Source organism: Blennius ocellaris (assembly GCF_963422515.1).
Source record: "Blennius ocellaris genome assembly, chromosome: 20".
Classification (NCBI taxonomy): domain Eukaryota; kingdom Metazoa; phylum Chordata; class Actinopteri; order Blenniiformes; family Blenniidae; genus Blennius; species Blennius ocellaris.
In genome coordinates, this window is record NC_137669.1 from 9,092,964 (window position 1) to 9,119,277 (window position 26,314).

At 42.1% G+C, this 26,314-nt stretch overlaps 1 protein-coding gene across 1 annotated transcript in view; it reads left to right on the plus strand.

Moving 5' to 3' along the window:
* The window catches only part of csmd2 (CUB and Sushi multiple domains 2), a gene marked incomplete at both ends in the record, with an annotated part of 235,010 nt that overhangs the window by 161,218 nt on the left and 47,478 nt on the right, over positions 1–26,314 (plus strand). The window contains 13 exons of the mRNA XM_080515674.1: positions 3,734–3,936; positions 4,100–4,291; positions 6,254–6,392; positions 6,559–6,746; positions 9,991–10,185; positions 10,915–11,031; positions 12,838–12,951; positions 19,254–19,349; positions 20,024–20,227; positions 20,922–21,046; positions 23,686–23,782; positions 24,691–24,795; positions 24,898–25,016. Of these exons, the coding sequence (XP_080371800.1) occupies positions 3,734–3,936; positions 4,100–4,291; positions 6,254–6,392; positions 6,559–6,746; positions 9,991–10,185; positions 10,915–11,031; positions 12,838–12,951; positions 19,254–19,349; positions 20,024–20,227; positions 20,922–21,046; positions 23,686–23,782; positions 24,691–24,795; positions 24,898–25,016 (1,894 nt within the window). The remainder of the gene's footprint in view (positions 1–3,733; positions 3,937–4,099; positions 4,292–6,253; positions 6,393–6,558; positions 6,747–9,990; positions 10,186–10,914; positions 11,032–12,837; positions 12,952–19,253; positions 19,350–20,023; positions 20,228–20,921; positions 21,047–23,685; positions 23,783–24,690; positions 24,796–24,897; positions 25,017–26,314) is intronic.

A 26,314-nucleotide genomic window follows, 5' to 3' on the forward strand; every position in this document is an offset into this window, starting at 1 on the left:
AGTAAAGGCAGAATCAAAAGAGACCTGAGAAATCTCTTCCATCCTTCTCTTCTCCATCTCATCTGCTCGCGGCGATTCCTCTGACACTTGATTGAACTATTTTATCTTGTTAAGAGGGGACCGAGTGTAAAGGAGAGCCCTCAGCTGTAAACTTCAAAACACGGTTTTCTATGATTCGTCAAAATGTTAAGTGCAGACAGAGACCCAAATTTCCTTTTCCTTAGCAACTCACACAGTCATTTTACTTATTTCAATCTGTGCTTTTCCACACACACTCTTACCAATTTCACCTTACCCCTCTGAAGCATTTGTCTCAAGTGGAGAAGTCTCTAAATGGACTCTTGTCACTGGAAAACGAGCACAACAACAACTTTATCTGACTGCAGTGAAGCCTTTTAACAAGTGTGAACTTTAAGACACATGGACTAAAGAAATGAAAAGAATTGAAGCCAGCCAAGTGGACTGGCCAATTAAATGAAAAGTGCAATTCCACACACCTTGACTGGGAAAACACAAGAGTTTTATTTTTTTTACAGGCCAATATCAACATATTTCTTTGTAACCTTTTGGTAGAACTCTGATCCTTTTCCCATCTTTCCTCTACCCCATCTCTTTATTATACCCCGCAGCTGTCACTCGGGGTAACAAGGAGAGACCCTCATTTAAACGTTGCATTAAAGGAGCTAATCATCATAACATGCAGCCCACGTCTATCCAATCCGTCCAGCAGCGCAGCACAATACCTACATCCCTCAGCTCCCCCTGCTCTCCATCAACCTCTTATCCTCCTGCCATCATCCACCTCTTCCAGCCGGCTTGCAATGATTAACGTTAGTCCTGTTTTCGCTCCTACTTCACCAGCACCACCACCCCTTTCCCACCTCACCTTCTGCGTTTCGTCAAAGCAGTACTCCCTCTCCACCCACATCTCAATCTTCCTCCGACCACATAAATCTGGAAAGGACACATGATGCCGTTGGGTTCTTGACAGTCCTGAAGGTTGAGTTAGAACAGGAAACCCTTCAGCGCAGGAGCATCGATCCAACATGTGACTCGTGCTTGATTCTCGCAGTGCTCATGCAAATCCCCAGAACGATCATAAAGATCACGATAGACGCAGAAGGTCTGCACTCATACATGTATATCACATGTGTCTTCAGTGATGAGCGTGTTTTGCATTTGACATCCATTTTGTTGGTCTTTAGACTGCTGCCAATCTAACCAGAAAGGCATCTTTCTCGACTGTACCTTACAGCATTTGATTTTCTATGTACCAGAAGAAAACAGACTTGTACCCTCTAATTTAAGTTTGGCAGCCACACAGTCACAATTGATCCTTGTCGAGGCCCCAGGAGCAGGGAATCGTTTTAACTCGAATCTCATACATATTACTCATGTGTTTTCTTTTTTTTTTTTTCCACCATATGACTTTTCATTGAGCTTTGAATGATTACTGTTCTGTATATCACACGGTATTATCTCCGCCTCAGTGAGTATTAGCAAGAGGAGTGTGACTAAAAAGAATAGGATTAATATATATGCCAGTGCTCAGATAATGAAAGTTGGAGATGTGATATGTTGCGTGGCAGAGATATGGAGGTTAATGTGTGAACGGTATGTATGCACGAGTCCACTTGTATATGTGTTTGCAGGGCGTGGATGTTCATGTATGTGCGTGTAATGTAGCATACATTTAAAAGCACCTATCAGTGCGCATTTGTGTGACTACACTGGCGCGCCTGTCTGCCTCTGTTTGTATAATGCGCGTTTCTTTCCACAAGCCTTGCAACAAAGACTTGTCGTGTGGGTTATGTACAGTATCCACACAGACACACACACACACACACACACACACACACACACACACGGCACATGGTTGAGTAGCCTCTGGCTGCTTCTCACACATCAGACAGTACGGGAATCTGAGTCTGACACCAATTATGCAGAAACGGTAGGAACTTGTTGCTAAACCCGACATACCAGTGGGTTGCTGGCCCTCCTCTGCATCATCCATAGCTTAAGGGGTGTGTGTGTGTGTGTGTGTGTGTGTGTGTGTGTGTGTGTGTGTGTGTGTGTGTGTGTGTGTGTGTGTGTGTGTGTGTGTGTGTGTGTGTGTGTGCGTGTGCGTATAAAAGGATAAAGGTACCAAAATGCATAATGTGGCATGATTTACTCTGGTTGACTGAAAATGTGATTACAATGCGTCTCGTAAAATAAAATAAAAATTTGATTTTTGACTTAATGACTTGTACAGATATTTATGGAAGAGCTTAAGCTTCTCAAGCAAAGAAGAAAAAAATGGCTAAACAGCTCTGCAGACTTAGTTTTTAAAAGATGATCACAAGTGGTGCATAAATATATTTTAATAATGTACCGGCTTTGCCATAAAACAGAATGGATGCAATTTTGTTGAACAGTTTTGAGAAAGTGTTCATAGGTCCAAAGTCCAAATAGTGTGTTAATATTTTCCATGATAGAGCTATATATTTAATTACAGTGGATCCATCAATCTTTTTCCAATGTCTTATCCAACTCGGTGTCACAAGTTGCTGGAGTCGATCCACGATGACAAATGCAAGAGACAGTCTGGACAGGAGCTCACAGAGACAGCCAGTCGCACACTTGCAAATCAGAAAACTCATAAAAGCTTCTGAGCTCAGCCTGCATGGACTCAAACCAAGGCTCTCCTCACTATGAAAGTAGGCACCCCCAGTGAGCTGACGTATCTCTCTGAGATCTATTGAAAGTGTGACAACATCCAAATAATGCAATTGAAGCTAAATCAGCTGAATGAAGCTCAATACAGGTTGAATGAAAGTGTCACTGCATCTCTATTATAATATTTTGAAATAATCGGAACCTGCAATTTGGATAAGCTGGCATAATGGAATATTTTTTTTCAACATATTCTTGCAAAATAGTGGTCCCGAAAGCACAAAAAAAAAAAGTCCTTTGTATTGAGCATCCCATGTCAATATCGTCAACTCTTTTTCATTTGTTTCTTTTAATTGTTGTTTACTACCTATTTAGTCCTGGTGAGCCTGTCCAAAACATGAACTTACTCATGCTCGTGCACAAAACTCCAAATGCTATATTAATATGAGTCCACTGTATTGAGACTTTCACAGTGAGACAAACAGGCACACACATACATACACACATCTCCCATCCATTGGACCACCAGCTGGATGACAGCTGTCTATGCCAAAGTGAAGGGTTGATATTTTGACAGCATCATCTTTCTGATGTCTAGACTCAAACTATTAAATGCTGTGGCAGACGTATCTGCTTGACTGGCATTGTGGAACATCCATTGAATGCTCCGCTTCTCCCGCCTGTGATTCACTTTAAATTGTTATTTGTTTCCCTCTTTTACACTTGGCTTTATCTGCGTCTTCATTTTCCTCTGTTCGTATTGTCTCTTTTAATCACATCATTACGTGTCGATTCTTTTAAATAAACTGTTTGGAGTAATCCTTTAATTATAGTTTTGACTCATCACGTTTAAGAAATTGTGATTCTGCTACAAGCCCATATTTTTTTGTAATCGTTCCTTTCTGCTTTAAATTGAGGTATTTCAGTTACGGTTACTGATGAAGGTTTGTTAAACGTATTTGTTAGAGATGCAAAGAGAAGCTAGCTGGTTTTTAATGTCACTTAATTTTTTAGATTCTGCGGCATAAGTCATCAATGAATGTCATTTATCTACTTGAAACTATTTGCCCTTCTGCAGTCTGCATTTCCTGGTCTTCCACACGGAGGAGGTCCACGATGTGCTTCGGATCTGGGATGGGCCGCAGGACGGCGGGGTTCTGCTGAGAGAGTTGAGTGGCTCGGTGCTACCCCCAGACGCCCACAGCACCTTCAACACCGTCAGCCTGCAGTTCACCACAGACTTCTTCACCAGCAAGCAGGGCTTCGCTCTTCAGTTCTCCGGTGAGAATAGAGGATGATGGAAACGTTCGATGAAAAGAACTGATGAGAGCGGGTGCAGAACTCTCGGCTTTCGCTGTGAACAATGCCAATAATACACCCTTATTCATCTTGTGACCAAGGCCCATTCACATTGCACTGATAAAGCTTCCGTTCGCCCCTTCAGTCTCTACTGCAACATCCTGCAATGACCCGGGCATGCCGACTAATGGGACCCGGGGCGGCGACAGCAAGGAGCCAGGGGACCATGTGGTGTTCCAGTGTGATCCTGGTTACATTCTGCAGGGCGCCAACAGGATCACCTGCACAGAGATCAGCGGGCGCTTCTTCTGGCAACCGGACCCTCCCACATGCACAGGTACTCGCAGGCTGATTTAAGTATTCCGAGCTCTTGTATTGATTAACTTTCACACTAATCCAAGTGTTGACACATATCCACACTGTAGCACATAATACAGCTTCCTTCCAGGCTTTTCACTACTGCTTGGTTTTTTTTTTCTCACTCTAAAGACTTAATTTTGTGATCATATACTTTTAAAACACTTTTTTATGCTTGAGTGGCTTGCTTTTTATTGTAATGTAGCACCAATGTTTTGCTGTAAACCCTCTGTGGTTATAGGAATTCATGTTATAATCCGTATAAAGAGAAGGAAACTGTATGAAAACAATACCATCCACTGTCTAGCTTTTCTGACTGCTCTGACTTTTGTTGAACAGGTAGACAACAGAGGTTCCTAACTCAATTACCTAACAGACTCCTTAAGTGAATTTTAAGTGGCAAACTAAATTCCCATGTCCCCCAGACATTTGCTGAAGGCACTGCAGCAGACAGAGATGAGATTATCCCGTTCCTCAATAGCCACAGAGACCTCTCGGTTGTACCTGTACTCTTTCGATAGTCTTTTTTTTTAAATTATTATTAAGCCATGAGCACATGTGGTCCCCTGTTCAACAACCAAACAATGCTAAGTAATTAACAATAGTAATTAAGATCACGTAATTAGCTTCAATATTTAATTAATGCTGAGTTTAATGAGATCTTTTTTGGGTTAGGGGTCAAGCAGTTCTGTCTCACTTACAGGTGAGAGCAAAGTAAGCCGGTGTCGATACGCATTAGCTACTCACTTATCTCAAGGCATGCCTGCGATTACTGGAGTAATGTGGTACATTTGTGGATGTGTGAACACGACCATCTGAATCATGGCATGCACCAAGCAAATGGAATTGGCCATTTTCATATGGACAGTGGGATTCTAAATGCAGTACAGGCTCAAACTCGGTTGTTTTAAAATGAACCATATACTTAGAACACATCACAATTGTTCAGGGAATGAACACTTTTAAATATTGTATAGGAGGGGTGTGAAACACATTTCACCTTAAGGGCTGGCTACAGCTCGAGTAGGCTGTACCAGTAGAATAGTACCATAATAACATTTATATTTAACCTTTAAAAATGTTCTCTGTTGTGGCACAGAGTACAGTATACGTGATGAAAATGTCCACATTTTCACAAAACCAAACAGTTACTCACAAAAATGACTACATTCTCAACAAAAAGCCAATTTTAGCAATAGTTTCTCGAAATAAATGAATTCTATAGCTGTTGTATTAGGCATGTTTTTACAAACCCACCCTGATGGTATTGGCTTTGAGGCTTATGCTGGTTTGCAGTTTTAAAACGAGGTTGCCATCTTTCATGGCAGCATCACATATACAGTACCTCAGCTCAGGTCTTACTTTTGTGTTGGCTCCTCCTAAAGAAATTTGTTGCACAGTCACAACTCTACAACACGCAGTATTTACCAAGAAATGATTTATATTTGGCCTTCAGCCTACAATTATGTGCTTGAGTCACATATTAATAGAACCATCACGTGCAAGATTTTCTTCAACTTTTGACACCAGTAAAATAAATACTCCACAGATGTGTGCAGCTTTTCAGTTTTTTCTTGGAGCATTATCCAGTAGCTCAACAAAGGAAAAAAAGAATAGCTGTAGTTTACACAGAAATAGCAGGACATGGAGATGCCATGCTGTGCCAACCGATACTGAATACCATCGCTATAGCAACCTTTGAGTTGGTGACCTCAGATGATGGTCATCGAGTTAATCAACAGCTTCCTAGCTTTCTGTGCTGTTTATAAATTCCTCACTTCAAACAGGTCTCAGTGTATTGAACTGCTGTTTATACCAATTCAATACTGTTATGAAATGCATGGGATTTATGTCAGTGGCTCGCTAAATCTGTTTGATTTACACCAATGTATGTACTGTGTGTTGTTTTTTTTCTTTTTCTTTTTTAAATCTTTTTTCTTAGCTCCTTGTGGTGGGAACCTGACGGGTCCTAGTGGCCTCATTCTATCTCCGGACTATCCTGAACCATACCCTCATGGACGGGAGTGCGACTGGACGGTTACAGTAACACAGGACTACGTCATCTCTCTGGGCTTCAACCAGTAAGCTTCAATCACTTAGGAAATGTGTCCTGATACATCTCGATACAGACATTGTTCATTCTTCATTGTTTTACCCTATAAAGTCAAAATAATTGTTCTTGCTTAGGTTACTTGCAGGATATATCAGCAGCAAACATCATGAACCTGTTTAAATCTGTGTAACCAGGTTCAGCTTGGAGCCTAGCTATGACTTCCTACATATCTACGATGGTCCAGACTCCCTCAGCCCCTTGTTGGGAAGTTTTTACGGCACAGATGTTCCAGATCGAATCGAGAGCAGCTCCAACATGCTCTTCTTGGCTTTCCGTAGCGACGCCTCCCTCAGCAGCAATGGATTCGTGCTGCAGTACACAGGTGTGCACTCTCCATTTGGGAAATGACAATATGGCTTGTTGTGTGCTGGTGCAAACTCTGATTTTATTCTCTGTGCTTCTTGAGTTCTTCTAATGAGATTTTCTCAATTTTTAACGTGTTATGATTCTGAACAAAATAACAAGTCTTCAATAAGATGTGTGACTTTATCCCCTAAACAATTGATGTTTTAAAATTCTTCCTCTGGCAGGGTGAGAATGGATTTATCCTCTGCTGCTTATCGACCTTGCAGATTGTTTCTTTTTTAACTTTCTCTTGTGTCTGGTCCAAAGCGAGTGAGATTAGTGGTGTGAAAAATGCGCTGGTGAAAGAATGGGTTCTCTGTGCGGCAGCATCCTGATCGCCACCTTCCCATTTGTGCTGTAGTCTGCCTGGGTGTTCTTATTGATGTGCACCTCCCCTAGTAGCCCACTAACACAAAGAATTATGAAAATAAAAAGCTGACAGCATGCAAGCTTAAGCTCTTTTTGATCAGTACAGCTGCACGAAAGGCTTCTGGTGAATTGGAGCAAACAGCGTTCTGTTTTTCTCGCGCCTTAAGCTTGGCTGACCGCAGCAAATTGTTTTTCGGGGGGACCCAAATTTCATTTGCTCACATTAGACACTCGGCACATGGCACAGAGGGATCACAGATGTCCAGTTCTTTAGAAGACGGCTCAACATGTAAATGTTTTCTACACATGTTTCCCCTTCATGAAACACCGCTGGATGTTAAAGCCCTTTAACAAATACACGATAAGCTCTAAATTAGATGGAGCTTCCTTTGTTAAGAGCTTTGCTTGAGAGAACAGTATTAAATGGTCCAAAATGTTGAAGTCTCAATTAGATCTGTTTATGGTAGAAGACATATAACCTGTGAGCTGGCTTTTTCTTGGCTGGCTTTCAGGTGAGTTTTCATTTATATGAGCGTGTCAGCTGTTATCAGAACACTTCCCATTAATGCAAACTATACATGAGCGGTGTGAAACACGTTACAGAGCCTGAGTCTTAACTCACTCCCAGCAATATTCACTGGAGTGAGTGATACAGTGCGTGATGTTGTATGGCCAATCTGGTAGAGCAGATGGACCCAGTGTGTGGCTCAGAAAATCTCCCTCACCCCACTTCCAATTCTCCACACTAATGAACCATAACCAAATAATACATAAATTACCTCCTCAGTTTCAGACAAACAACATGGCACTAAAGCATGTTTGGCTGCAAGTTTAGCCCTATTTGGTGAGGAAGAGGCGAGTTGACGAGCTGGCCCAGCCGGTATTTGGTCAGCTCGCCACTGAAAATTGCATTACAAGATCTGCCCGAGGTGCTGTCAGCCCTTTTTACCAAGCAGTTTTCATGTCTTTCTCCGTCCATGGCCATGTTTGATTGGGCTCTCTGGGGAAATATACGGGCTAAAAACTCCCCATGCCTGAGCCACATTTGAATAACACTCGCAGACACGGACAAGGGCATTTATACGCAAAAAACACGCACATACAAGCACCCTCATCCTCGCAACGGTCTTTTCCGATACCTGCACCAAGTCCGACGCTCATTTTCACTTCACATCACATCACCTAAGCCCCTTTATGTATTTCTCAAAATAGATGATGCCTCTCTTACATTTTCCTTCACACCTACAAAGCTCCTGGAGCGAGGGCTGTTAAATCGGTCATCTTCATTGCCACAGCCGACCTTCTTTCAAAAAGCTTGCGCCCAGGTCCAGTGCATACGCAATGTATGCTGTCTATCACGCCTACACTTTCTGTTTTCAGGTGTGGTAGTTTAATTGGAGAAGCAGCGAGGGAAGGTTCAGCTAATAAAAGGGCTCAGCTTGTCTAAAACAGGTGTCGTGACTGACAGGCAAAACCCTTCGCTCTTGTTAAGCCCTGAAATGCAGCATCTTGTTTGCTCAGCAAGTCCCCCTGGTTTCATCATCCAAACCGAGCTTAAAATCCATCTGCTAACAATAACTTAGTTATTGTTAGAAAAATAAATAAATTAATAATAAGTGAAGGCTGTTTAAAAATAATTCCTAAGAAATTTTTAACTAAATTTTTTTAATACTGGTTCCTTTCAGTGAAGCAAGATGCCAAACAAACACATAAAAGGAATGTGAACTTTCGGGGACCTTCACAATCTCACCTCTGAGTCACATTAGAATGTGGCTTTTGTAAATGCCTTTGGAATGAAAGAAAGCATATTTCTCTTTGATGGCATCTCAGTGAACCTTTACAGATAAATACTCTTGCTATATGAGTGTTGTTAAAAATGTTTCATATTTTAGGTTTGGCATTGTCAAAGCAGTTCAGTTTTTTCTTTTTTTACTACAGTCACTGAATTATCAGTTGAATTGTCTTTCCTGACAAGAGATAACATTTGACTCACCTTCCTTTTTGTTTGTTAAGTCATCAAATATTGAAGTTTTGCTGTACGAGTACAGTGGACTGTGTTTGTGATTGAGTTAAATTGCTTTGGGCAGGTTTCCGATGTTTACTTTTGCGGCGAGGGTGTGAAGTGTGCCAAATTGACAGGCCTCCTCTCACATGCACGTTTTCGTCCTAAGACTGGTGCGATGGTAAATTGAGCGGGACATATTTCTTGAGACCTCAGGAGTGGTGATTGATATGGGGCTGGATTCAGAGTGTTGGTGAGTGAGGGGTTGGCAGGGCGCGTGCGTGTGTGTGTGTGCGTGCGTGTGCGTGTGCGTGTGTGTGTGCGTGTGTGTGTGTGTGTGTGTGTGTGTGTGTGTGTGTGTGTGTGTGTGTGTGTGTGTGTGTGTGTGTGTGTGTGTGTGTGTGTGTGTGACAAAGAAAGCTTGCGTATGTGCATTGTCTGCTCTAGTTGACTGCACAGTGAAGTGCTGTTCGAGAGGCGGTTGTGTGTAGTCAGCAGACCTTGGGCCAGAGCCACGCCACTCTCAATCAGCTGGCTGTCTGTCTCCACAGCCATACATACCCCAGCAGCCACAGATGAGAGGCCACCGTCAAGGGCTGGAGAGAAAAGTGGCAGCCGACGAGATATATATACCGAGAGACGAAAGCTCAGACTTGCAGGAAATGGGGAAAAGAGTAAATGCGGCCACAGAGAAAGAAAGTTAGAAATCAAAGTATATCAGTAACCCCAGGCAGAAAACAATGTCTGCTCCAGAGTCGCCGCTGCTGCAGGACGCAAAACTCCTTTTATTGAATAACGTCACTTGCCGCCTTCTGTCACAGATTTTCCACCGTGTTACCTCTCTCTGCAGAGAACCCCCGGGAGTCTTGCTTCGAGCCGGGCTCGGTGCGCAACGGGACACGGGTGGGCACCGATCTCAAGCTGGGCTCCACTGTCACCTACCACTGCGGCAGCGGCTACACGCTGGAGGGAGACCCAACGCTCACATGCATCATGGGGGTAGACGGCAAGCCGAGCTGGAACAAGCCCAAACCCATCTGCATTGGTAAACACTGACATCTGGAGTCGGTTGTTAGAACAAAAAACCACATCAGCGCTCATAGATTTATTCCATGTAAACATGCATGTATGATTATGTTGCTTCCACACACAGTCATGTCCTACAGGTATGTGCGGGGAGCTGTGTGGGTTTTGCAAATATTAATAGATGCAAGAATCCAGCTTAACTTTAATCTGCAATTTGAAGAGCGAGCTGCTTCGTTTGCATATCTTCTCTTCACACTCGTAGCAGAACTAGCAACCCTCTCTCACTGTTCTCTGATATTCCTATGACACACGCTGTGCATGTAACCCTGGAAAGCTGGTAACAGATCTCACAACTCTGCAGAACCGGGCTCTCACAGCAGGTTTCATCGGTTCACTGTCAGGTGGAAGATGTGTCCTACCACACACATTGTCACACCAGCAAACACACGCCCTCACATACATGGAATTCTCAGATACAAGCATACCTTTTCAAAAGGCTTTAGCCAGGAGAGACGGTTCAGCCTTCACAGCAGCCAAGCTAACCCAACACGATAGTTGGAAAACATTGCAATTTCACTGTTGCAAACGCTGGGGACATCTCCTACCTTCAGCCCAATCAGACACGAAAAGTAATTTAGGAGTGAAGAACTGGGCTAGGAACGTAGTCTCCCACTATTGGCTGTACACCTTGCATTTATGTCCTCTTTATGGAAGTCCCTTCATGTCTCATCAACGTCTTTCTCTGCAGCACCATGTGGCGGGCAGTACTCTGGGTTAGACGGAGTGGTCCTGTCTCCTGGATACCCTGGAAACTACAGCAGTGCACGGACCTGTTTGTACTCTGTAGTTGTGCCTAAAGATTACGGTAAGCTGTTGCTGGCATATTTTCCTTGACAAATTTTGAAAACATTAAGACATTAAAGACATTAATATGCAATATAAAATCATTTCCATGTTACATTTGTTTCTCTTTCAATGTTGGTAAAAGGTGCTTTTCAGGATACAGTATTTTCTTTAGCATGTGTCATGGTCTGGCTTTGTTACCATCTGCCTTTCAATATTCAATGTCTGAGTTGCTTGACTCCTGCTGAAAATAATAAAATTAGGTTGTTTTGTTGATTGACTGAATATCATTTGTGATAAGAAAGCAAATTTGTTTTAAAGCTGCAAAAGCTCAGAAACTTATTGTCTTTTTAAATTACAGATGAGGTTATTTAGTGATTTTTTTTTAGAGTTTCACTTGAATGCATTTTTCATCTTCTTTTTTTTTTTGCACATAGTAAAATTGCACAGTGATTGATAGTCCTCATATCAGTCTGTCCGCTATACACATTTTCGCATTACTTTCCTAGAGCAATTTAATCTCAATATTACACACTAGGCATCCAATATTTCTATCAGACTCGCACACACAAGCCAAGAAGTAATTGGTGTCTAGCACATCCAGAGTTCTTGGAGTTTCACTACTTTTTGACATTTCCATCTTAAAGGTCACAGTTTGCTTCCAATATGTGATCTGATACTGTAGGAGCGGCAAATTATTCAGAAAGCAAAACAATGTGGGAGTGTGACATAATTCAGACACAGAAATTCACAGGCACACATGTTTCACTTACTTTCTGTCTTGTCTGCGTCTGCATTTATCTCCTGCTTCATTTTCCTCTCCCTCTGGCTCTTTCAATGAATTATGAGGAGCACGTTTCTCTCGCGGAAAGCTCAAATCCTATCATTGTTCAATTACACCAAAAAGCAGTGCCGGGCATGTTTGACTTTGGGGTGCTTCACCCCAGTATTTCTCAATGTTGAGGTCATGACGCCTATAAAGAGGTCCAAGTGATGTTCCAAAAGGACTTAGCACAAATCCCTCTTGAACCCTGTTGGCAGTGTATTTCACTCAATGGACTCGGAAGTATGAGAAGAAATTGAAATAATTAGAGTCTACATTAGCATTTTCCTGGAAAATGACGTGGCCCAAGGCATATCACTTTGTCGTGCAAGGCCACAAATGCTCTCGCCTCTCTACTTGCCGCTTCTCATTAGACTGATGCAGCAGTCCTAACGATTGGCTATTTCCTCCGGTGCAGAGGACAGGGTGTGTGTCACTGCAATATGTCCAAATAAAGATGAGCGACTTGGTACAGATGCAGAGTCGTTTTGACCAAGCGTAACTCAGGCGACGAGGCTGTGCCTTCACACCTGATGGAGAGCACTTGCCTTCTGTCCCCCGCTGCCCTTCCCCTGTCTCCTCGTCCTTTTGCTTTGACCTCTAATGTTTTCCACGAGCAAACTCGACATAGAATAAATGTGAAAGGGTTCAATGTGTTTGTGCTATGGCAGGAGAAATGGATGGGTGGAAAGGATGAAAGCTCTATACAGGAGCTTTAGCTGTGCATTGTACAACAGATTGGCTGTCATTGCGAAGCCTTTCATGTACTGACAAGCCATCAAGCCCAGGCAGCATTGCTGATCTCGCTTGTAATATCAGTTTTGGGTTGTGTTGTCACAACTGGTGGTATTATCCGCCCTGCTTTAAATAACACATTTTGATTGAAATTGGTGTTGATGATATTCTTTTGCATGCATACACCACTTTCTGTGGGGCTGTTGCTGTCAATAATTTTCGCTAATTTCAGGGCTCTGATGTCATTTTTTTTCCCAAAATCTTTTTCAGTGGTCTTCAGTCAATTCGCCTTCTTCCAGACAGCTCTGAATGACATTGTGGAGGTTTATGATGGAGCAACACAACACTCCCGAGTCCTCAGCTCATTGTCTGGAGCACACACAGGTATTTCAACAGAAACGCACTCATCCAAACACTCAAATACCCATAAATATGCAGAGCTTTCTAAAGCTGCTGATGATAGTTTTGAAGCAGGCATCAAACCACAGAGAATTAAAGGAAGAGCTTTTTACTGAAAACTTTGCTCAAGCATGATATTGATCCATCGATCAGTCAATCAACCTATTTACCTACCTAACTACCCACCTACCTACCAATCAACTCACATTAGCTTCAAAATAAATTCAACAAAAAGTAAATAAATCTGATATTTGTACTTGAGACACTCAAGAAACACTAGAGCCAGCGTGAAGAATTAAGAGGATCGGAAACCAAATATATTGTAATGAAACATGAATGTATGAATGAATGAAATAAATCTATAAATAACAATGAAAATTGTCAACACCACTAATCAAATATAAGAAAAAGAAAATATATAGTTTAAACCAGTCTCTGCAAAAATCAGTAAAACCAGAGTTATCAAATAAGTAAATAGAAATCAAAAGCCTGGTTTCAAAAGGTATGTTTTAAGTTTACTTTTGAGCATGTTGACATTACAGACTGCCCACAGATCGACGTGGGCTGCGGTAATAAAAGGATGTCTCATCGTGGGCTTTTGTTCCAACTATAGTGATGACTAACAGGCCTCTACCTGAAGACCTGAGAGCTCCAGAAGGCTCCATGTTTTATAAAAGCATGTTTGAAGAACAATTTTTGACCAAGGCCATTGACATTTTTTCAAACTAATAGAGGAATCTTCAAATTAATTCAGAGATCTTTACCCTATACAGAGCAATCCTTGAATCTCCCTGGAAAATCAGTGTCAACCTGACCAAAATCAGAGACATTGCAGTATTTCAAGCTAAAAAGGCGATGGATTGAACCAAATGTTACCACATATATCAGTTGTCCTCATGATTGATTTGAAATGTAACTTTCACTCTTTCTGGTTCTGCAAGGATTCATGTACACCTGCCTGCTTTTTTATGTTTTTATATGTTTCCACACCAACTTATGTCATATAAGCAAATGCAATTTGTCTACTGGATCTCCCGGGCATTACGTCTGACATGCAAGCACTAAATTAATTGTTGTTTTGGCCTTTTCTCCTTCATAAGCATCCACTTAAACTCAGAGACAAATTGCTGACACAGGCAGAGCTGTCAGAGCTGCAGGTGGGCTTCAGTGAGCTGTGACACAATCCAATAGTGACAACAACTACTTAAAGAGTCACTGGGATGACAAAGCAGCAGACAGACTGGGGGAGCATGTACCTACATTTAAATTGGTATTACCTTAACGCTCCTGCCAAAAGTCGAGATATCGGCACATGGAGTTTCATAGACAAGCAACCGCATTCATCAGCATAAAGTCATTTATCCATGCGGCACTCTCAACTCCCTACTTCTGAAATCACTGAAACAGCTGGATGGGCCCTGTGCACGCATGGATCATCTTTTTAGTTTTTATGACACAACAGGCAGTAATTATCTCAAATAGGCTCAGAAAAGATGGCCTCTTACTGTCACAAATTGCTGGAATGTTTTTTTTTTGTGTGTGTAGCTAATCAATGCTATGTAACAACAGCATTCATGGTGCATTTTTATGAAATGAGAGGATGTAGAATGGTGAGGAAAAGTATGCAAACACTGTTAAGGCTAAAGTTTATTTAGGTTTGTTACCTGATTTATCACATTTCTGCTGATTTCAATCCGATACTTGCTTGAACACTTGGATAGTTTATCTCAAAACAACGATCAAGTTGTACTTTGTATGAACATTGGACTACTTTTAAAGGCATATTTCTTTATACACATATATGAATAGTACAGCATATATAACCACATATAGAAAATGTGAATGGGAAAGAAGGTTAGCAAGCAGGAAGCAAAAATATGGATCCATAATTTATGTTGCGTTATGTTGAGTGGTGAATATAATATCTACTAGGGAAGGAAAAGCTCGTTTCGGTTAGGTTCAACCTTGGAACGAAAAGGGCTGTGAGTTTCGGGCAGTCTTCCATCTCGGCCCGTCTCGGCCCCGTGGCTCGACAAAAGCAAAATGATTACTTTGGTTTGTGTCCAGAGCAGCCCGAGAAAACCCCGTTTACAGCTCAATAAACAGGACGTTATATTAGCTGCGGACACCTGGCTGTAGGTTCACAGGCCGGTCTAACCAGGCGTTGCGGAGTGTTTGAACCCACAAAGTGCCTAACTAGTGCACAACCAGCAGGAATTGGGCTCAACCAGATTATTCTACCAAATAGTACTAATCCACATTTAGAGAACATTATATGATTATGCTGTTGTATTTGCAGAAATTCTCCATTGTGTGTTAAATAAAATCTATCATTGTCTCATTTTGACAAGAATATGGCCCATCCTGTCTAAATTACTGTCATCATGTACAGTAAATCTACTGTCAGGTAATAAGCGTTTTACTTACTGCCAGGATAATATTTGCAATGCATGGTAAATCACAGTTGTCAACACACAAGGCAGTTTGCTGTGATTATGCTGACCTTGAAAAGAACATCACATTAACCCCGTCTCAGGAAGACATTTGACAGTATGTTTTTTATTACTGTCATGTCTAGTGAGGGAAATCGCGCTTTCTGGGAAGAAAACGCAATGAATGTGAAATATTAGATGCAGTGGTGACAAACTGGATGGAATAAGTAAGGCAGAGGAAAGTAGGTGAACGATAAAATGTGGGAATTAGAAAAGAGACATAATGCAGACAAGAACATTATTAGAGAATCCCAAAATCTTGGAGGGTTATCTAAATGCTAATTTCTTAACTGATTTGAGAAAAAGGAGGCTGAAGAAAGCAATTGTCCCTCCAGTGACCATCATTTTAAGTGTGACCTGGAAGTCCATTAAAGTTTGACCACTTTTATTGCTAATAAGCATTTGCTACTTCTTTTTTTTTTTGACCACCGACATGCTGTACATGTATCCATAAAGCATAAAATTCACTTCTTGTCTCGCTCCAGGGTGGTTAACTCCTTTTAACTTGAAACTTGTTGCAGTCATCATTTAACAGCGGGGGCATTCAACTTTGACATTGTTCCCCACGACTGCTGTAACCGAACCAACTACTTCCACTGAAATGTAACCGCTGACCTCCAGCCGAACACTAATCTGTCCTTGTGAGTCCCCCGTGTGCCGGCGTAGAAGATCATTTTAAGGGCAAAGTAGTTTGGAGCTGGAAAAAGGCCAAAGACTTGATAAGTTGCATGCTGACACATGTTTGATCTATCTGGATGAAAACCTGCCCTGCACTGCAAATTATGAAACACTGTCACCATGGCAGCACACAGCTAGTGCTTCCTTTAATAAACTACCCAGCAGGTCTTTGGGGGCCCCGACAGTGGAACTCGAACAATCGTGATGACGACGCATTAGAAAAACTGCGCTATTGGATGCCGTGTATTTAAAGGTACAGAAATCCTCCTTCAGAGTGGGGGGGGTAGATAGCCAGAAGAGTCTAACAAACACTCACACACAGATGTTGCCTCTGGGGTTAAGCACGTCTGCCTCCCACGACAGTGTGACAGCAAGCAGACACAGAGTAATGAGACTCACTGCAGAGAGTCAGTCAGCAGCACTACTGGGAAAAAAAACAAAAAACAAAACCCAGAGGCAGAGACAAAGATGCACACACATTGTATCATGTTCTGTGTCAGTCAACAAATGCTCCACCACAGTGGAGATATCATGGGGGTTGTCCTTGGGTGTAATTACAGAATGCGCTGATGAGGAAAGTAAGAGACTGGCTGTTATTGTAGCCAGAGGCATCACAACGGGGTAGGCAACACAGGCAATTGCCGAGGGCCCCGAGCTAAAGGGGGCCCAGAGGGACAGCTGACATTAGTCAACTTCAATGACAAAATAGTGCTTTCGATACTGCAACGACAGCGCATTGAAAATCCCCCGCATGGGGCCCTTTCAGAGTTGTCACTGGCTAGTTTCCAGCAGGGGGCCCCGACAGACGGCAGATATCAGCGACACAACTTGAAACCCCTGGACACATGTCAATGACACATCGGGAACCTCCCTAATGGGGCCCCACTACTACCTGTGTCAGGGTGCAGTCCTTGTTGTCAAACAAACCGAAAAAATTAAGCAGACAAATCTCTCAGGGCACATGAAACAAAAAGAAAAGAAAAACAAGAAGAGCATGATAAGAAAAAAAACATGATAGTGGTAAGTGAGGGTGTGTAAGCTATGTGTGTTACATTATAAAAAAGTTAGTCCCAGACACTTTGTCCCAAACGCCCAGTCATCCACCAAGCACCAGAAAAAAAAGTGGAGTGAATTAAATTTTTTCTAGACACATTCAGAAAGTGTGTGTGTTCATTAATTATTTGATACATATTTCAAATGTTGAGTATTTATGTTTTTTTTTTTTTTTGCTTGGTTGCATTTTTATCATCCTTAAAATTTTGCATATTTCAGTTGTGTTTGTTTTTCTGGCCTTTATATATTTAATGTAAATTTTGCTTTCAGTTTAGATAGTTATTCATTATTTATCTCATATGCTAATTATTTAATAAAGTATTTCTTTACTGATCCGTCGTCCTGGGCTTCATCCATCATAATTCTGGGGTTGGGAGGCCCCATAGTCCTTTTTGCACAGGGCCCCCGGGGGGTCTCGAAACGCCAATGATTGTAGCAATGGTGTACAACGTCTTCTCAACTTGGAAGAAAGCCCAGGCGGCATATTTAAACCGAAATGTTTGAAAACTTTTGAGGCCCTGTTTACGTGCAACACCTAATCCGTTAAAAAACAACAACAAAAAGGAGTGTGTTTTCACTGCAGCAGCGGACCCAGGAACAAAAATGTAGTTAGTTTGCCGGGCCATGGGAGGGCGCGTTGCTTGATTTTGTAATGAAACCACACAGACATGTGTGCAGAGAAGAATATGCTATAAATATGGGGAAAATGGTGAGCACCCGACATCCGCATGGACTGATGACGCATCAGATGCTATTAGAAGTGAGTCTCAACTATAAAACTACTGATATGGACGATAAAACTACAATACTAACCGCGAGTCATACCACTGCGGGTCGCCATTTTTGTTAACAATGGATGGAAGGGGAAGGGAGGGGGAGAGACGCTCACGCGCAGTAACACGCTAAATAGCCTCCAGCTGGATTAGCCGCCGTGAAAGAAACTTTCCACCTTGGGAGCGGGATTAAAAAAGCTGCGGATACAGTGCATCCGCACACTGGTGCGGTGTAAACGAACCCCCCAAACGTGAAGAAAGTTTTGCGGATAGACTCGTAATCGTTGTCTTGTAAACAGGGCCTGAGTTACAAGAAAGCTTGGTTACCTTTGGTCTTGGATTTTTGACAGCTGATCCGAGAGTCCTGCTTCTCACAGTATCCTGCAATAATTCGATTGTAGTCGGGCCTTACACAGCAGGCAAGGAATTTGCTTCTGTATTTCTCACCCAGCTGTCGTCGGTGTGGGAAGCATGGTCTCTGCAGCTGGTTTTTATGGCATTTGAAGATCTTGCAGCATGATTTTAAACCAGCTGCAGATTCTCCAGCAAGTTAATTGGAGGACTGTTGTGAGCTACAATTTTCAATGAGAGTTGGAAAAGTGAAGCTGGGAAAGGGCACAGAGATTAACCCGACTTTGTAAATACTTCAAATCAAACTTATTGCGGGGGGGACAAGATATGACGGAGTGAGACTTGCGTGCTGATGGGAAGTGGTTTGGAAGCTCTCAGGACAGCGGTCAGTCGAGGCAGACTGCAGTCTGAGGCTCAGCTGTGCCCACAACATGATGCTCTCAGTGATAATATTCACATCATACCTGATGCAAAGCATTGTAAATCCCACAAGCACTGAAGATAAACATGAGGCTAAAATATTAGACTAATCTAAATAACTGAAATGCATCACAGATGGTGGTAATCCTAAGAGTGCTTTAGGTTCTGCGGAAATATGACGTCAACGAGCAGGTTTCAGCCAGATTGAGTTCACGCCTATTTTGCACTTACCTGCAATGCAGTGCATGAACAACACGTATAAATATGTCCATATTCACAAATTTACAATGTGTCCACTTCCATCCAATCGGCTCTTGATGTTCAAGAGATAGTTCCAGGGATGCACATTAAAGAAAGTAGTAATATGCTTGTTCACGCCGTGGGTGATTAGATGGCAATTAGGTACCGAGAAACATCTGTATGTACCCACACAGAAATAAACTGAAGGCACAACTTGGCTGAAAACATTTCAAACTGTGTCTCTAACTGGTTTATCTGTTTTTAACTGCCTCCTTCTCAGGCGAGTCCTTGCCATTGGCAACCTCCAACCAAATCCTGATCCGCTTTACCTCCAAAGGCCAATCCAGCTCCAGAGGATTCCATCTGGTTTACCAGGGTGAGTGCGAAGCACACACACACACACACACACACACACACACACACACACACACACACACACACACACACACACACACACACACACACACACACACACACACACACACGTCCACTGCCTACTTTCTTTTGGAATCCCTCAGTTCGAACAGCCCCAGTCTCCCTTCATAATAGATGACTTGCTGAGTGATTTCGGAAGGATTCACCTTCAGCCGTGGTTTCAGCTGTGCGTACGTGCGTGTGTGTTGTGCTCTCATGAAGAGGTTGCGTTTAAGCTCTCCTGTTCTTCTCTATAACTTGTACTGTGAATTGTAGCTTTCCTTGAACAATGCACTGTATCATTGATGACAGTTGCTTCAGATATATATATATATATATTTTTTTTTTTCCGTTTCTTTATTGTAAGTAACCTGAAGGACTTCTAAGGTGTAACTTTTGAAGCACTTTGATCACACTGGCACACCTCATGTCTTCACTCAACTGATCAAGTGGCACGATTCACCGTGGGAAAGTCATTCGTTGTCAGTTCTTTATGTACGCTTTAAAACTTTCAGAGGTCAAAAACTGTGATTTCCCTGGAAATTCACAGATTATTGACCCACCATCATGCGGTGATCACCGGTAATGACACACACCACCCCACCCCCTATCACCCCTCTCTCTCTATCTCCACAGCTGTCCCACGGACCAGTGCCACCCAGTGCAGCTCGGTCCCGGAGCCCCGCAATGGCCGCCGCATGGGTAGCAACTTTGCAGTGGGTGCAGTGGTCCGCTTCGAGTGCAGCCCGGGTTACGTGCTCGAGGGGCCAAGTGCCATTGAATGTTTAACAGTTCCCAATGCCCTGGCACAGTGGAACAGCTCTATACCCAGCTGTATAGGTAAGGCGTGAAAAAGTCTTATACACACACTGCTTGGAAGCTTTTTCTTGTCTGGCGTTCTCTTTCTTGGTTTTTATTAGTTTGTGGTTTCACTCGTATTCCTTCCAAGCCTGCCTCTGTTGCTCCTCCACTTGAGTCCTTGAGTGTCAAACTTCCGTCTTGACACAGATGTGGGCTGTCAGCCGTCGGCGGCAGCGATACAGTGAGATTCAGCCATGCAGTACCGCAGGTGGCTGGAACTGCTCAGGGTCGCAAATACACACACACACACACACACACACACACACACACACACACACACACACACACACAGACATGGAGATTTCAACATGTATATACAAAGACATATTCTCTCACACACGGTATACAGCTGAAGCAGATGTTCCTCTGCTGTCACCAGATGTGAACTGCACATGACAAGCTGGGAAGAGAATATGTGAAGTCTGGGAACGTTCTCCTCGTTATGGATGCTGTAATGTTTGTTTGTGTACTCGCACGGCCAGATGGACGGTGATGGGTGTTTTTTTTTTTCATTCAGGTCTTGATTTGAATTTCTTGAATCTGAAAATTTGATCACGTGGAAATAAAACGGAGAGACCCTGAGCATCTTTAAAACTTGAATTTGTATCTCTGGTACTTTGTGTACATGATGAATGTGAATGAGCATTCAGCCTTTTTTCTTTTTATTCCACAGTTCCATGTGGAGGTAATCTGACTCATCGGATTGGCACCATCCTTTCTCCTGGCTTTCCCGAGCCTTACCTTAACAGCCTCAACTGTGTGTGGAAGATCACCGTTCCTGAAGGATCAGGAATCCAGGTTGGTGGAACAGTTGCTGCTTTCAACATGTCGGTTGGATGTCTGATTTGTAAAATCAAAGGCAGGTTCAAGAAAAAGAACATCCTGTTCTCAGTTTCACTACAACCAGGGAAAGAATCGTTTTGTCCCACATATGTACAGACTATTAAATTGTGTTTCTTGTTTTAAAACCTCCTGACGTTAGAGATATTCATTAAAGGTCGATGGAGAATGTGGATGGATTTCAACATTTTACCTCCTATAATTCTGATTCTAGTGTTGCTATGATGTTTTCATCTTTTCTTGCTTTGCTATTGGTTCTTTGTAGCCGTTCTTCTTCCCAAAAATCACACTGCGTCTGCAAAACCTTCTTATTGTAAGACACAGTACCACATAAGACCAGCTTTTTGGCCCTTTCAGCTCCTCTTACATGCTTAACAGGAGAAAATAAGAGCTGATTGAAGACATTTATTTCACTGTTGTTTATTTTTTTCTTAATAATCTGTCTTATTATTTTTATCGTCACTCTTCAAGGCTGTGCCATAATATTCCCCTTCATGTAAAGCTGATTAGACTCTATAGCCGTTTTGTGTCGGCTCTTCGTGTTTTGATAATAAGCTTTGTGTTGTAAGTTTTCAGTTTAATTAATAGAGCTACCTTGTACTATGTCAAGCTATCGTGTTTATACTTCTCTCAGTACAGGGGGAGCAGCTAAGTGATTTTCTGTTGACTTTACAGAAGCTCAAAATTTAATTTCCCAGATTAACGTAAAAGAAACTTAAGATTTTACAACCCTAAATCAATTTGTATGTAATTGCTTTTTCAATTATTTTACTTGTCTTTCTTGGAAATGAATTTCTTTTGCATACTCTTGTCCGCTGATGCGTGTGTTGTGAAACGTCTCGGAGCATTGTTGGGGTCCCTGCGGATGTTGCCTGACAGAAAGTTTTTAGGCTTATGCTTCAGCCTCCCTGGTTAATGACTTCAGTGGCGTCCCTCAGCTATTAGCTCCCCCACCTCAGCTGACTGTCCTTGCAGGTCAAATACACAGGATGGCCCACAAGCACACTTAGCATGCTGTTCGTCACACTAACAGTACAATAGCTGGCGGGTTGAGTAAACCTCGGGCCGACTGTATGTAATTCCCCTGGAAATCAAACAGCATCACCCTCAGCAGTATATAATTCTAACTGTGACAGTTTATGTCCTTTGGATCACAGATGTAAGCTTGTGTTGACAACGCCACTGAGTCACTGCCAGTGTTAACGAAACGCAAAGTGTACACGACAGAGATTTTCCTGCTGTGTGTCTAAAAGTGTACAATCACCCCCATCACTTCTTCTCACTTTTTTTCCCACCGTCATCTTGTTTCGCTGGTCTCTCTTGCACACTCACCGTTGCTCCCTTGTACCAGCAACCAGAAACACTTTAGATTGGAGTGTCACGATCTCGGAGAGAACTTAAAGGAGCGAGGTGCCTCGCTGGCACATTTGCCGCGGCCCTCTAATGAAAGATCAATCTGTGATCTGCCTCGTCTCCCCAGGAGCCCAGTGCACCAGAGCCCCTACAGCCCCTTTAATTGGCACATATCCGATCTATAACCATGAGAGGCGGAGGAGAGGGCAGAGGAATGAATGTGAGAGGGAACAGTGAAGGAGGTGCAGCTAGAGAATGGGGAAAAAATATGGAGGAAACAGAATGCTGCATGATTGAATAGATTTCAGACAAGACTATTTTGGAGAAATGTCAAGTAGATGATGCCATGTAATTCAGAAATATTCTGGCAATGTGACTTTGTTTTTTTATGAGGATATTTTTTGGGGGGTCAGAATTAAAGAGCAAATCTGTGACATGGCCAACTGTGTTGATGTGAATAACTATTTATGTATTTTGAAGGTTGTGTTTCCCTTCCCCCACCCAGAGTCTCCTGTTAACAGTAGACAAATTCTACTCAACTGTTGGTCTGTTACAATAGAGGATTAGGTATAAAGCTACCCCAAAAAATGAAAAGAAATGCCTCCGAGAATAAAGTGGACTTTAAAATCCAAATACTGACTTTCTGATTTTAAATAAAAATGGATACCCTTTTTTAAGATGGCTCTGATGGTCATAATTTTTAAAATATGAAATGCAGTACTCATCAGTGAACCAGTGTATTTCCAGTGAACCTTTGAAAACAAGTTAAAATTTTAGTTAAAGTCCTATTCAATTTTGTTTTAAGGTAGTTTTGCCATCTTTAAATCTCCCCTTTTATAAACTTCAAGTAAAATGTGTAATTTTGTATTGTTATCTTTTTTCTTGGGTGAAACTCATTTGATATAAGTATTTTTGATTATGTGGTTTTGTTTTGCCCACAAGAGCCTTTGTTTTCTAAAAACAGAAGTATCAGTGCCTGCCACATGTAAGCTGAGATCATTCGGCAGCCAAAGCACCATGCCTTGTAGTCTTTCACTGTTCCATTTACCGATAAATCTTTTTAATGTCCTCTCCAAGTCATTAATCTCATTAAAAGCACATTTTGATTTGCAGCCGACCAACTTTTCTTGACCCCAACATCAATGATGGGTTTCCTCAGCTCTGTCCTTCTTTTTGTAGGTTTTATTTGTCCTTTTCATTAACTGTGTTCTCCTGCCCCGTCCACTGTTGCTGCCCCGTCTCAGATCCAGGTAATCAGCTTTGTCACTGAGCAGAACTGGGACTCGCTGGAGGTATTCGATGGAGGAGACAACACAGACACCATGCTTGGCAGCTTCTCAGGTATTGCTGGATACCGTGTGTGTGTGTGTGTATGTGCGTGTGTCTTCTACTTTCGTGCATCTTGGATGTGAAACGGTTCATTCAGACATGTGCACCTGCCAAAAGCCAGCACATTCGTCTTAACAACTTTCACAGAGCAGAAACTACAACTTGGAACGGTTCTTGTTTTTGTTAACCGAACAATTAAAGTACTAAAAATAGGTGATTAATTTGGCTCAGTTTGTGTTGTAACTTTGCGAGATTCAATTTAGTAAACACAAAAGCACCTGGCCTCAGTTGTGGGAAAAATCTCATGTGATCCTCCCTGGGCAGGATCTTATTATATTTGTACAAAGGTTTTTTTTTTTTTTTTTTTCTTTCTCAGTGCAGTGTATGTTTGTGTTTGTGCTTGGTACAAGACAGGTAAATGTTAGATGTGCCCTGAAGTAAAGACATGAGAGAGAAATGTCAGACTCGTGAATCTGAGCTTTAAGAACAAACAAACAAACAAAAATGCTGTTGGTCACATCTAAAGAAAAAAAAATGCACCTGTTAGTGCTTATTTTTTGATTTCATTCAGCTTTCTATCACTATAATACATATCAAAATGCTCATCCATCACACAACTGCTTTCTGAATATTGTAATGCATCTATATTCATCGGTTGACATTCTCCACCCTTCTCAAACGCACTGAGACACACGCACACACACACACACACACACACACACACACACACACACACACACACACACACACACACACACACACACACACACACACACACACACACACACAGAAACTGAAGTCAGCGGATGGTAAAAAGAAGTGGCTTTTCAGTGATTTGCCGTTGGCTTATGCTGTTAGTTCTGGTCGGCCTATCGAGGAGATACCATTGCTAAACTCCACTGTTAATCTTTTCCCCAAAGGCACAACAGTCCCAGCTCTGCTCAACAGCACCTCCAACCAGCTCTACCTCCACTTCTTCTCAGATATTAGCGTGTCAGCTGCCGGATTCAGACTGGAGTATAAAAGTAAGTGAGAAAATTGCGCCCCCCCCCCCCCCCCCCCCCCTCCCATGCCTCCAATCACACACAGGTTCAAGTTTTAGGATTTTCTCTGTTCTTTTTCCGTAGCCGTTTCTCTAACTAGCTGTCCCGAGCCTGTTGTTCCTATGAACGGTATCAAGGTCGGGGAGCGACTTCAGATGAATAATGTGGTGTCTTTCCACTGTGAACCTGGATACACACTACAGGTAACATACCCTTCAGATATGTTTAGCCTTAAATGACAATAAGAAACTGCATGAATATTTTAGTGTTCCACTGTAAGCCACTGCCTTCGTTCAGAGATCTGTACCAGGCAACTTGATAAAGCCAAATGTCAGGGAACAGAAACTGAGATTGACTACATGGACTGCATCATGTTGACATTTTACTGCACTTTAGGTTTGTTTGTAAAAGGATGTGGTTTATTTATTATGATGATGTGATGTACAGTCTAAATCTTTAATACAAAAGCATAGGTAATATGGGATTTGCGCTAGGTTGAGCTTACCTTTCTTCAGGTAAATATATCAAGCATGCATAGCCTTCAGAAATTAAAATAGGAATTCCGGAAGATAGCCTATGGATTTGTTGCCGGTGAATTGTCATTATGCGATAAAAATACTACCCAGAGCATTTTACAACCGGCTGTCACTTGAGGGTCTCAAACTGTGAACAACAAGGACAAAAAATAAAATATATATATATATAGAAACTTTCAATGACTTCGTTAAATACTCCCCAATAAGTGACAAAAATATTCCACTGAGTTTTCTTGCAAATAAACACAAGTTAAAGCTGGCACTTTTGGTTGTTTACCAACCGCACTGCATATCCTTGAGATCTTGCAATCTGAGCATATCTCTAATCTCATAAAACATTCACATGGCATTTTTTTTTTCTTCATCTTGAATTGTTAAAATCATGTTTACCAGTTAGTAGTAGCCTTTCTCTGCCTTTTCCAGCATCTTGCTGCACAGAAGGTATGAGTAGACTGGATAAAGAGGACATGGTTGCTTACTGGAACAAGTGTGGGGAATTATATACCAGGCTATTATATGGTTCAGAGGGTCCAAGCCCCTCTCGGCACACTCGTGTCAGCCAGTGATGATTACCTGAAGAGGTCTCACCAGGTAACACGTGGATTGTGACACTCACTTATGCTAATCAGAGAACTACAGTTATGCAAATATCCTGACATAATTTGACTCTGACTCTGACTATAGACACATTTCCTGAAAGGTCATCTGCATCAGTCCTTGTAGATTCTTCCTAAATGCTGATGGTGAGTGTTTAAAAACTGAACTGAAAAAGAGGAGAGCTTAGTTTGGCATCGCAACAGTAAATATCTGTAATCTTTCCCTCTATGTTTTTTGTTGGGTTTTTTTCGTTTTTTTTGTCTCTGTGTGATCATTTGAATCTGTCTCTGAAGCTGCCTCTCTGTTGTCCTCTGTCACTTCAGATGGATTTACTCATTTAGTCTCCACATGAAGTCATGTGGAGACAG